The sequence below is a fragment of the Pangasianodon hypophthalmus genome, chromosome 4 (genome assembly GCF_027358585.1).
Source record: "Pangasianodon hypophthalmus isolate fPanHyp1 chromosome 4, fPanHyp1.pri, whole genome shotgun sequence".
Classification (NCBI taxonomy): domain Eukaryota; kingdom Metazoa; phylum Chordata; class Actinopteri; order Siluriformes; family Pangasiidae; genus Pangasianodon; species Pangasianodon hypophthalmus.
In genome coordinates, this window is record NC_069713.1 from 14,805,270 (window position 1) to 14,818,864 (window position 13,595).

The following is a 13,595-nucleotide window of genomic DNA, read 5'->3' on the forward strand; positions in this document are numbered from 1 at the left end:
GATAACTGATAAACATAGCAAGAAGCCCAGAAAGCCTATTTAAGAGAGCCCTCCTTACAGTTCAATGCCCAGCCATACTTCTTGCACCTAATCAGAGGAGCACAAAGATGCTTTGTCTACTGTCATGTGTGAGAGTTTATTCTAGGCTGATAATAATTCTAGGTGAGCTGCAATGTTCAACTGGTCTCAGGAGCATCTAAGGACGGGCCTGGATTGGCCCCTGTAAGCTTGCAGGCACCACTGACAGGTTTGAAAGTAGCTGATGCAGCCACTCTAAAGATGGTGGTGCCCCATGTAGGGTTGAATGGTGAAATGCAACCCACAACACTAAATGAACACTTTCTCACAACACTTGAAAAGAAAAAGTTATAGCAGAGTTCACTATGCCACAGAGCAAGGGTTTTATTGACAGCTTTCCAAAAGGATTTGCTTTCAAGGCCCCATGCTGAAACTCTGTGATGTGTTCTGGGTAAGCTGATAAATCATTAGCAGATTGGGTGTAGCCATTTGGCTACAGTTGATGCCTTTGTTGTGTTGCCGGTGCTATGCCCTTCACCTGTGTGCTGCCCTAATACTAAGACTAGGACTCCCACCATCAAGATCAAGTGAGGTGTGAATCAGCTCAATTTTTGCTGATTAGAGAGACTGCTCCAATGCTAGCAGCAAAATAGCTTGCATTTCCAGTGCATGCTGCACCCAGTGCATTGCCTGATTCCCAGGATCCTGATTTTAGGGATTGCTAGACAGCAGCAAGTCCCCATTAATATTAAACGTGTATGTGGCAGCCATTGCAGCATATCATGGCACCATGCGTCTCCTTAGGGTATCACAGGCTAATTACTGCCTTTACAAAGGTAACAAGGTGCCTCCAGCCGCCATGTTCCCCTAGGAGGCTGGTGATAGGACCTTCCCCATGTGCTGGAGTCCCTTAAAGGCCCCTTTATGAGCCAATCCAGGATTCCAACTTGAATTACGTATCTAAGAAAAACTGCCTATTTGCTTGCAATCATCGTTTCATTACAAAGAGTAGGTGAATTACATGCTCTGGAAATAAGCCAGGCCACATTCTAGGGTGACATTGTGGTTGAATCTGGGATTTCTGCCCAAGCTTATATCACCCAATTTTGTGAAACCGTTGATTGACCTTGCCTCCTTCAGTAAGGTTGAGCCTGCAGAATGGTCCTTGCTGTGGTACGTGCCCTATAATGTTATTTAGACCGAATGCCAGCCATCTGATTCTCAGACCAACTGTTTATCTGTCATGGAGGAAAACACAGGGAGAGTCCTGTTCCTCATGACATCACTCCTGGAGATGGTTCAAGATGGTTGTATGATGGCAATATTTATTGGTGTCATACAGTATGTCACTACTTGATGTTATTGGAAGGTTGCGGCATACATGTGCACATGCACAAGGAGGTATCCAAGTGTTTCGCATGACCCCTGGCTTTTATCTGGGGTTAATAAAACTACAGTTACATACATAAGAACATTTTATAGATACAGCAAAAGATGTCAGGAGTTTATATGAGTTTTTAATCTTGGGAAGCTATTTAGGATTTTAGGATTATTATTTTTTTAAAATTAGTAGCCTAGCTAGCTACCTGGGTTCATATGGATCTTTCCTTTTGAACGCACCATCTTCTGAGCCCTATTGAAAAGGGCCTTTTGCATCTTTAATATGAATGTTTTTATATAGTCATGTGAATATGGACGGACTCTGTCCCCATCAGCCTGTTTGATGGATACCAGCCATTGTTAGGCCTCATTGGTTTTGCCTTGTGGAGTCAGCAGGAAGATGGACGTAGTCAATAGCTTTGGATGGCATCATGCCTCGTAACACATCTGTCATGGATGGCAAATCTTGACTGATAGCATGCACATACAGGCTGTAAAACTTTGTTTAGTGTTTGACTCTTTTATTCTTTTTCTTCCTGAATGATAGCACAATGTTTGTGAAATGAATAACTCTTGGGCATGATATCAATGTGTTACTTGCCCTTTGAGGCAATATTATGATAATAATGTATGCAAAAATGCACTTGGCACAGCAATACTAAACAAAGAACTCTCTTTCAGCGCTCAAGCAACTGTCAGCTTTAGAAAAAAAAACAAATATTTCAGTACACCAGCACTAACAATTTTCACACCTGAATGTGCACTGTGAGAGTGTTGCTCGCATCTCAAGACATCACCCCCAGAATAGCGCTGGTGTTGTGTGCTGCCTGGATCTGTCAGAGCTCAGCACTGCAGGTGAGAGGAGAGTTTAGCTGTCAGTGTACAGAGGTTAGGATTCAAGATCAGTCCATAATATGGGTGTGGATTTAGAGGAGAGAACAGGGTGACCAGGTGAGGAAAAGCTTTAAATCATCTCATCTTTGATTTGACAGGAGGCCATAATCTCTCTCTTTCTCCTCTTTAGGATCTGATTGCATGATGGCAACAATTAACACTAAATTGCCATTAATGGACCTGATAAACCAAAAACACCACAGCCACCCATTTCTCCATTAGTATCTTTGCCTCTGTCTGTTTCACACTCTGCCCTTCTTAATGCAATCTGCATTTTCATTCATTACGGCAATGTGCTCCATTCCATTGCCTTTATTGGAGTAAATAAAATGAAACCCACCCAATCAGTGCACTCTTGATTAAAATGTTCTTACTGAGGAGCAGTATTGGCCGTAATGCTGATTAGTATGGACGTTTTTGTTAATAAGCTTGTCGAGTCTGTCTTTAAGTAGCATGTCTTTGCTTAACTGTCTAATTCCAGTAAAGCACTGTTAAATACTGTTGCCTTAAGATCATGCTATGTTCAATAAAAGTTCATTGAATTGTTCTACATGAAATGTCTACCGATATATATTTAGGTTATTTACTATTATTTATTGACAGTCATTTTACACTATGACTACACTACACTTTTCTGCCAGATTAATTTATATCGTGGCTGTGTGTATATATGTACTGTCAGTAACAGTGCACATGAATATATCCAGGAAGAAAACTTCTTCAGCAAGAGCAAATTTCATTACATGAACTAAAGCCTTCCTTTTACTCCAGAACTCTCTGAAGTCTACAGGTTTCTGTTTTGTCTGTGGTCCATGAGATTTTTTTTTTTTATACCTTTCTATCTTGCAGACTAACCTCATTACAGGCTTAGCCCTGTGGGGCTCTTCCTGTCAACAGAAGGACTCCTTTGATTGCCAATTTTCTTTCCAGTTATTTCATTAATGCCGTTACACTGACAAGACCTGACTGCTTGCCTTTACCTTCTGATTATTGCTTGCTTTTTTCCAGCCATGCATGCTTTCGTGTGTGATAACTGCAGGGCAGAATGAGAGAACAACATGAATTCTTTGTTGTCCTAATTGGTTGTTTTATCTGGCAGATTAGCCGTGGATGTCTTTTTTGACCTTCTAAGAATAAATAATATCAAGCCTAGATGGAAGTTATATGAAAAGCATTTTACTATTGCTCTAGTTCTACAACTTTTGAGGAAGAGGGACATTCACTCATTTGATTTAACTCAAGGCGTTCTGCTAGTCCCCGAGCTAAATTTGGGGTTCTTGCAGGCAGCCCTCGGAGTCTTGTGCCTGCTACTAACAGATCTCTCAATCAGGTCATAATGAGCAGTCGTCCTGTCCATAGAACTGCCCATGTTCTTAAGTATGTGCTCTGGGTGTGCTCAAAGCAAGGCAATATGAAAGAAAGGGAGAGATTTCCTAGCGTTTTGCTTTTGATTGTATTCACACAACCAATACCGTGTAGCTACTGATATGCTGTTTGTGATTTCAAGCATAGCAAAATCTTGCCAGACACAAACTGAGTTTGAAGCAAGGTCATGAAAGAATCTCTGGAGAGCTGGAAATGTGCTGGTTTCCCTGCATCACTGCAAGCTCTGAAAATAATGTTTATTTAAAGGAAAGAACTGATCCTTTTATTTGAGCAAAAATCTCAATCTTAATACACATACAACTTAATAAACTTAAGACTAATTCAGTATTTGCTATTTGAATAACATAATTGTGTGAAATGCAATATTTTCTTATCCAAAGTACACTGTTAGAAAGAAAAGGTTGGATCTAGCACCTGAAAGTTTCTTTGGATTGTCTCGTTCAGGAAACACTACAAAGAAGGTTCTATGCATAATCCCTTTAGGCTGCTAGAATTGTTAACCATCTAAGCCCTTTTTTGTTGTACGATTGTATGGTTTTCTACAGACCAGAGACCCACAAGTGCAAGAGGTTAAACACAATTAGGTAGTAGTTCAAGTAGGTTCAAGTAGGAGTAGCAATGCAAACTCTATGTAGGTTAAGGTCACATGATACCGTGTCGATGCAAGCCAGACTGTATAGGCTTGCTATTAAATATGCTTGTATTACAATCAGAGGTTTTATTGGATTTATTATATTAGCTCAATATACATAGCTAGTGAGCTTACATCTTAATAAAATGAGTCATTAAATCTAACAAGCTGGCTAGTGCCATACTGATGGATTTAGAGTAGTTAAACAGAAACAGCTAACTGACCTGTTCATATGGATTCTTCTTGTAATACAAGCCTGTATTAACACAACATCAGGCATGGTGTAGATGTTGGATAGATTCTCCAAGGTTGCATCTGTAGGCATGCCATCAGGGCTGACCACCTCGGTTACCACACTGATGCAAACTGGGGTAAGCCATGATTTAACAATAATAAATGTGATATGTCCATTGCAGCAATAACCACACCCATCTGGAGTTGCCCTTGCAAATTTCTGGCTAGTTTTGTTATGATAAGATATTGTTCCTCTGTACACTGCAATGCAGAAAAGCAGTTTATAGTATTTTACTTCCAACAAACTATATGGAGCAGTTCTCACTGTATGACATGTCCGTGTCACAAAACTATGTATCATAAATAAATCCACTCAGTAATTCTGAGCTGTATTCACCATGCAAGACCTCCGGTTACTACAACTACTCATCGTTACCTTTTGCTCTTGATATCCTGGCTATGTAGTCCAGTCTTTGCATCCACTCATTAAAACTCAACTCTATCCTGTTGGAATGTGGGAATCTTGTAACCCAGCTTTGGTGGGCATTAAATGAATGGGCAGAGCTTGAGTGTGGCAGCCCTTTGCCATGAGGAGTTTTAGCAGGGAGCCTAACCTCAGCAGGCTGCAAAAAAATGCCACGTACTATATTTGGCCATCTTAGCTGCACACAGCATCCTGTAAGACATTCCTTGTGGAGGGATGAAGTGAGGGAGGGATGGAGGGAACATATGTCACCACTGATTGTGATTTAGCAGCATGTCTGGGCAGCTGAAGGATGGTGCATTTTGAAAAGGTTGAAAAGGTTTCCAGAGAGTTAACAACTTATTTGACTTAGAACCCTCCTGACAGAGGGCATAAGACAGAGAATGCACGTGTCTGCCAGCAGCTGCATGCTTCTATGTGTGTGTGTGTGTGTGTGTGTGTGTGTGTGTGTGTGTGTGTGTGTGTGTGTGGTGTGTGTGTGTTTGTGTTTGTGTTTGTGAAGGGCACGTGCACGATGAGTCTGAAGTTAATGAAGTGAATTCTGAAAGGGCCTCACCAAAGATAATTAGGACAGAATAAAGCAACACACACACACACACACACACACACACACACGCACAAATATGACTTTGCAAATGGAAAGCACCTACAGCACACACAATCAACCTGCTCACTACAGATAATCATGACACACACATGGTGTCTCTCTAGAGACACTCACTGTCCTTGGGAGACAAACGGATGTGGTCCTGACTCAAATTAATTGAACCAATTAAGGATTTGAATTCTGGTGTGATGAGCAATTTTCATGCACACGCAGAGCGACGCGGGTGAAATGGAAAATAGGGTGGACAAAGGACAAAAATGTTAAGAAGTATGTGGGAGTGTGTGGGAGTGAGACACACACATACAGACACCACTCTGACACAATCACAGCCGGCTCTGGAGTATCTTGGCCTCAATATCCTCTGTTCCATCATTTTTGTCCTTGTACTTTTATGCATACACAAAAGCAATAAACCTGTCCAGAAAATGTTTTTTTAAAAAATGAACAGGCTCTGTACACGAGGTAACGATCAGAGTTTACGTCTCCTTAAGAAGAATTAGCCATATCATAATTTAAAGTATGTTTGAATAAAAAAAGGCAGTGTTTTTGTTTTTTTCTTAATTTTCTCTGATTTATACCTTTCTTTTTCTTCTTAGTTAGAGAATCAAGTGAGAAGTGTGAAAAAACCAAACCGACCAAACTGTCTCCTCATCTTTTCCTACCACTATTTTCATCTTATTGTCTCTCTTTTTCACTTTGTGAGTGAAACATTATGGTAAACATTTCTTTTTTTCGTTCATTCTTCTTCAGTACCCACTTTATCCTGGCCATGGACATGAAGAATCCAGAGCCAATCCCAGAAACACTAGGTGTGAGGTGGGGATACACCTAGGATAGGATGCCAGTTTATTACAGGACACGCTGCACAGTAAATTAATCCTTTTAAGATGTGTTACACAGCTGTCAGGATTGTAAAAGAGAGTGTAGCTCTGTCTTTATGGATAACACCAGTTATGAGACACATGCATACATATAGTATGCAGATACATACATATAGTAGGCTCATACACACACATTACCATATAATACACATAGATAGCGAATTTATTTAATATCAAATGGAGTACAGGGTCAAAACAACAAAAAATGCATAATTACTAATGTACTGGAATGGATAAACAAACAAATTTTGGGCACTGAATAGTCAAGTCAAGCACATTTAAAACCAACTTTCACTGACCAAAGTGTTGTACAGAGAGAGCTAAGTCTAAGGATACTAAGATTTTAAAAGTGGAAAGGATCAAATACGATCCAGTTGAACGAAAAGAAACATACAAATAATAATGCTAATAATAAAAATAGCAATAATAAAAGAAAGCATAAAAAAGAAGAGATTAGGAAGAGGAAAAAAATAAAATTTTGAACAGACAGAATAGAATTGCCAGGAGAGAAAATGCAAGAAAAGAAAATGTGAAAATATCAAAACAGGTGATATGGTGCTAATGTAAGGTTAAATTCAATAAAATGTTTTTTTTTTTTTTTTTTTTAGGAATTATAAAGACATTGTTGCTTTGTACAAGTCATTGCACGGATGCCTGCCCAATTTGCATCCCGCATATACACCACTTTCGCAAATAAGCGTAATCACACTTGTTCATTAACATTTTTTTTTTTTAGCCCGTATTAACTACTTGCTGTGACAATAATTGTTTGTCAGAAAAACAGTTTGTCTTGATTATGCTCCTGCTTTGTGCATGGTAAACCTGTACTGTATTGATGCCTGTGTTCAAATTTGTAAAGAGTATTGCACTTGGTTTTTGATTTCATTCTAGCTTTGGCCATTTGGTGCATCTACACAAGTGATTGTATGGGCAAAATATTATGTCTGTACTTCATCCAGATGCAATTATACACATTAACAAAAGATGTTAATTTAATAACAGTATCTGCATTGGAGTGAAACACTTTCTGGTGCAGTCGAGTCCAACATTTCAGTGGCACTCTATGCAATCTTTTCTGTATCCTTTTTTCGCCTGCACAGATAGATTACACGGTTCAGTAGACTACATTATACACTGTGAAGGGAAATGCAATTATACCCATTTTTAGTCAGTCGAATCCGTACACACTATGCAAGGTCGACCCTCGTTTAGCAGTAGACTACTAGCACTTTGGAGAATTCATTATTTTTAGTAGCAACTGAATGTAATGCTCACCGTGCATAGGCATGAATGTGCTTGCTGTGAGGTTTTGTGTGTGTGTGTGTGTGTGTGTGTGTGTGTGTGTGTGTGGTACAGTAGCTGAAACATTGCTTTTACTGATTAAGGACAGGAGGAAGATCAATGCTAGGAGATTTTTGCTGAGAGAAAAATGGAGATATTGACTGAGAGTGTGCTGAGTAGAGTGCTTTTCAGCATGTGTAGTAAATATAATCACACACTCATACATAATACATGCAGAACATACAAATGTACATGTTCTGCTTTACATATTCTGTTTGCAGTAGTTCCCATAATGATTAAAAGGGTTTGTCAGCATTCTTTGGAATAGTCAAAGGTTCAAAGCTTCTTATACTTGGAACAATCTCTGACAGGGCAACACTCTGTTGTAGGCTTCTTTGAGGGTTCCTGCAGATGGACAAACCATAGAATTTTTCTAGTTTTCAGGATTTAGCCTTTAGAGCTTGTGTAGTTCATATTTTCTTCAGTCTCTGTGCACACTCTAATAAGGCTAGTCACTGATGTCACTCCTAGTTTGTCTCTTGCAGGCATGTAGCGACTGCTACTGTGGCCTGTCCATTTTCTTGGATTAGTTCTAATTAGAAATGGTAGTATTCAAAATATATGTAGTCTGCTATATAATTTACACACATCATCACGTTAACACTGTTTAAAATGTATTTTAGTACTGGAATAAAACCAAAGAACAGATGAAACCATGGCTATAACATTTTCTTCAAACCCTCTTGCCATAGGATTGGTATGTGGAATCGGTTGGAGCCAATACTATGGCTTTTTTGCTTTACTGTATCATATGTAATTTGCCTACAATTAAGAAAAACATTGTTGGCCCTGTCACTTTAGTGTGAATGCAGAGCCAGGATCAGGAAGTGCTGGAAAACCTCTATCCACTCTGTGTGTGTGTGTGTGTGTGTGTGTGTGGTTTCTGCTCCAACACACCAGGGTTCAGTATGCATCTCTATTTCTTTTTCTACAAACTATGTGCTGCATTGCGAATCAGTAAATCTGTTCAATTATTATTATCAGCAGTTCAATTATTTGTCTCACCAGACCTTTACACAGAATCTAGTAGCCTAAGCCCCTCACCATTACACACACAGTGGGACTTCCTGATTTAAGAACTGTCACATTGGCCTACATATAACCACAACCTTAGAGTACTAAAATATATGATAAAATTATTATATTGGCTCCTCACGATTTTCTTTTTATAATGATTCTCCATGGTCCTAAAAACCAACAGCAGTTACAGAAAAAGTAAGCTTCAAGTGAAGAGTATAGTGAAGGAGTATCGGTGACTTTTTGAGAAATGAAACCATCCTTCTTGTTTCTTCTGTTGTTTTGTATTACAGCGGCTTTAGAGGGAAACAGAACCAGGTGTGCTCCCAGCCTGCCTGCTACACACACACACACACACACACACGCATAGTGCTGAAATGGTATATCCTGCTACTGGGCCTCCACCTGCATCATACAGGCTTTTAGCTGCCCACCATTCATTTGATTAATTATAACAGCCCAGAGTCACAGAGAGGGAGAGAGAGTATGTGCGTGTGTGAAGATGAAAGACTTAACATTTACAGCTTGATTTAATTATAGAAAATACTACTATTGTTCAAAATGTAAATCGATAAAAATAGTGAGGTGCAGTGCAAGTGTGTGTGTGTGTGTGTATGTGTGTTTGTGTGTGTGTAATCACGTCAGACTCGTGAAATGTCATGAATGGCCAGACAGTGTGCATTCTGTCAGAAACACTCAAAGATGCACTGTTGAGCCCCAAGGACAAGAGAGACAGAGAGAGAGAGAGAGAGAGAGAGAGAGAGAGATTGGGAAGAGAGAGAGAATGGGAAGTGAGAGCCCAAGAGAGAGAGAGAGAGAGAGAGAGAGAGAGAGAGAGAATGGGAAGAGAGAGAGAGTGGGAAGAAAGAGAGAATGGGAAGAGAGAGAGCCTGAGAGAGAGAGAGAGAGAGAGAGAGAGATACATACAGATAGACACAGAAATCAGTGGTTTTGGCGTTTCTTTACCTCATGTGTTGTGTGAAGAACTGTGCCTCAGATTTTACTGCCTTTTAAAAAAGGTCTCTTCTTACTTTAGACTGTGTACACACTTTGTACACACACATACCAACACCAACAAATTAGGGAGTGTGTATTATATTACACTTTAAGAAATGGCAGACAATAATGAAACAAGTATTTTGTAGCAGAAGAATAAAGAAAGAGGTGTTGACATATGGAAGAGGGTGAGTGAAGAGCTGGTGAGATGAATGGTAATGTGACAGGAGCATGGCAGGTAGGTGAAGGGAGGATGAGTCTTGGGGGATGAATGGCAACAGATGAAGGAAAGAGCCAGAAGCCTTCCACAAGCTCTTTAAATATTAGATTATGAAGCTTTTTGGAAAATTTCATATTACATCCAGGAGTGGAAACATTAATGTATTGAGGCAGCATTCCAACCAGATGTAAGGAAAACTCAACATGCTTTAAGACATATTAGACAAAGGGTTGCATTTAATTTCTAAACCACTCGTTATGCTATAAACCATCTCTGATAGTGGAATGTTGGTGTGGCAAGATAAGCACTGACATTTTGATGGCCACTGTCATCACTAATTGTAATATCACTAACTGTAACATTGAATAATTACCTAAAACCTTCCTACTGGATTGGTTTCCAAACCAATTGTAATGGAAATGTATTGAGATCACATTCACTTTCAATCTTTTTCTTTTTGTTTCTTTATAGCTCGAAACCACAGAGAAGATCTTAAAAACTGCTCTGGAGGACTGACGATCCTGAACCATGCATCTCACCCCCCAAACCCTCTCTTTCCTTTTCCCTTTACTTTTTCTTATCTCTTTCTCTGTCCCCTCAAATGCTGGTTCCCATGACCTATCCTCCTCCAGTGCCAACTGTTCCCAAGGTGATGTCTGCTCTGAGGGTGTGATCTTACCAGTATGGAACCCCCAGAATCCCTCAGTGGGTGACAAGGTGGCTCGTGCCATTGTCTACTTTGTGGCCTTGGTGTATATGTTCCTAGGGATGTCGATCATTGCAGATCGCTTTATGTCTTCCATTGAGGTAATCACCTCCCAAGAAAAGGAGATCACCATCAAGAGGCCCAATGGTGAGACCTGCACAGCTACAGTGCGCATCTGGAATGAGACCGTATCCAATTTAACCCTTATGGCTCTTGGATCGTCAGCTCCTGAGATCCTGCTTTCAGTCATTGAGGTGTGTGGGCACCATTTTGAGGCCGGAGATCTTGGCCCAAGCACCATCGTGGGCAGCGCTGCCTTCAACATGTTTGTCATCATTGGGCTCTGTGTCTACGTGGTGCCTGATGGTGAGACCAGGAAGGTCAAGCACCTGAGAGTCTTCTTTGTGACGGCGGCATGGAGTGTCTTTGCCTATGTGTGGCTCTATGTCATCCTTTGTGTGTCATCCCCTGGTGAGGTGGAGGTCTGGGAGGCTGTGCTCACCTTCCTCTTTTTCCCCGTGTGCGTGGTGCAGGCGTGGGTCGCTGACCGCCGCCTCTTCTTCTACAAGTACAGTCGCAAGCACTACCGTGCCGACAAGAGCCATGGCATTGTGGTGGAGACAGAAGGAGGGGATGAAGGAGTGAAGGAGACAGCCTTCAACAAAATGGACATGTTGGAGCTGGACGGCATGGCAGCCCACCTGGATGGAATGCTGGGGGGAGAGGATGGACTTGGAGGACGTGATCATGAGGAAGAGGCCAGGAGAGACATGGCCAGGACACTGAAGGAGCTCAAGCAGAGACACCCAGATAAGGATATGGAGCAGCTTATAGAGATGGCCAACTATCAGGTATGGTTGAGTGCATAGCAGACTTTAAGTAGACTTTCCTGTACGACTGGGTAGATAAATCGTAGATAAAACTCAAGATGTGCAACAAGACATCCCACAATAAGAAGCTTTATTTTCTGAGCGTATCCACATTTTATCTGACTATTTTTCTGACTTTATATGAAATAACAGTATGTTATTTCATGGTCTTACTCTCAGGTGCTGATGCAGCAGCAGAAGAGCCGAGCATTTTACCGTATTCAGGCCACACGGATGATGACCGGAGCAGGGAACATTCTGAAGAAGCATGCAGCCGATCAGGCCCGGAAGGTAGTGAGCAGTGGAGAGACGCGGGAGCAGGAGGACGACCCCTACACCACATGCCTGGAGTTTGAGCCTCCACTCTATCAGTGCTTTGAAAACTGTGGCCTGCTGAAACTCACAGTGGCAAGGCATGGGGGAGATGCAGCATGCACTGTAAAGGTGACTATTCTGAAACTTCTTCAGGAAAAGTACTATGCAACAAATTGTTTGTGCATGTGCAGGTCAAAGTAAGGCTTACTGTATATCAACAATAATTTTTATAAAGGTTCCAGTAGAACCCATTTCGAACAAATATAAAGAATGTATATAACCAAAAGCCTAAATTATGTATATATTCAGCCAACATTCGTATAAATATATACATATATATACACCGATCAGCCATAACATTATGACCACCTGCCTAATATTGTGTTGGTCCCCCTTTTGCTGCCAAAACAGCCCTGACCTATCGAGGCATGGACTCCACTAGATCCCTGAAGTTGTGCTGTGGTATCTGGCACAAAGACATTAACAGCAGATCCTTTAAGTCCTGTAAGTTGCGAGGTGGGGCCTCCATGGATCGGACTTGATGGCCAGCACACCCCACAGATGTTCGATTGGATTGAGTTCTGGGGAATTTAGAGGACAAGTCAACACCTTGAACTCTTTGTCATGTTCCTCGAACCATTCCTGAACAATTTTTACAGTGTGGCAGGGCGCATTATCCTGCCGAAAGAGGTCAGTTCCATTACGGGATACCATTGCCATGAAGGGGTGTACCTGATCTGCAACAATGTTTAGGTAGGTGGTATGTGTCAAAATAGCATCCACATGAATGCCAGGACCCAAAGTTTCCCAGCAGAACATTGCCCAGAGCATCACACTGCCTCTGCCAGCTTGCGTTCTTCCAATAGTGCATACTGGTAACATCTCTTCCCCAGGTAAACGATGCACACGTGCCCGGACTTCCACATGATGTAAAAGAAAATGTGATTTATTGGACCAGGCCACCTTCTTCCATTGCTCCGTGGTCCAGTTCTGATGCTCGCCTGTCCATTGTAGGCACTTTTGGCAGTGGACAGAGTTCAGCACAGGCACTCTGACAGGTCTTTGGCTACACAGCCCCATATGCAGCAAGCTGCGATGCACTGTGTGTTCTGACACCTTTCTATCATAGCCAGCTTTAACTTTTCAGCAATTTGTGCTACAATAGCTGTTCTGTGGGATCAGGCCAGACGGACTAGCCTTCACTCCCCATGCGCATCAGTGAGCCTTGGGGACCCATGACCCTGTCGCTAGTTCGCCGGTTGTCCTTCCTTGGACAACTTTTGGTAGGTACTAACGACTGCATACCGGGAACACCCCACAAGGCCTGCTGTTTTAAAGATGCTCTGACCCAGTCATCTAGCCATCACAATTTGGCCATTGTTAAAGTCTCTCTAATCCTTATGTTTGCCCATTTTTCCTGTTTCCAACACATCAACTTCGGGAACCGACTGGTCACTTGCTGCCTAATATATCTCAACCCTTGACAGGTGCTATTGTAACTAGTAATATATATATATATATATATTGTATTTAAAGGAAATAATATTATTTATAGTGATTTTTGTGGGATATATTTTTTTCTCATTTAAAGTCAGAAGGTTAGTTTAAAATACAGG

At 41.2% G+C, this 13,595-nt stretch overlaps 1 protein-coding gene across 2 annotated transcripts in view; it reads left to right on the plus strand.

Annotated features, from left to right (window-relative positions):
- slc8a4b (solute carrier family 8 member 4b) overlaps positions 1-13,595 on the plus strand; it is a 58,781-nt gene that overhangs the window by 13,765 nt on the left and 31,421 nt on the right. The window contains exons 3-4 of one of the 2 annotated variants that reach the window (XM_053233040.1): positions 10,561-11,646; positions 11,818-12,108. In XM_053233040.1, coding sequence (XP_053089015.1) covers positions 10,618-11,646; positions 11,818-12,108 — 1,320 coding nt within the window. In that variant the 5' untranslated portion in view covers positions 10,561-10,617. The remainder of the gene's footprint in view (positions 1-10,560; positions 11,647-11,817; positions 12,109-13,595) is intronic. The other variant, XM_026937054.3, reaches the window with a different exon arrangement.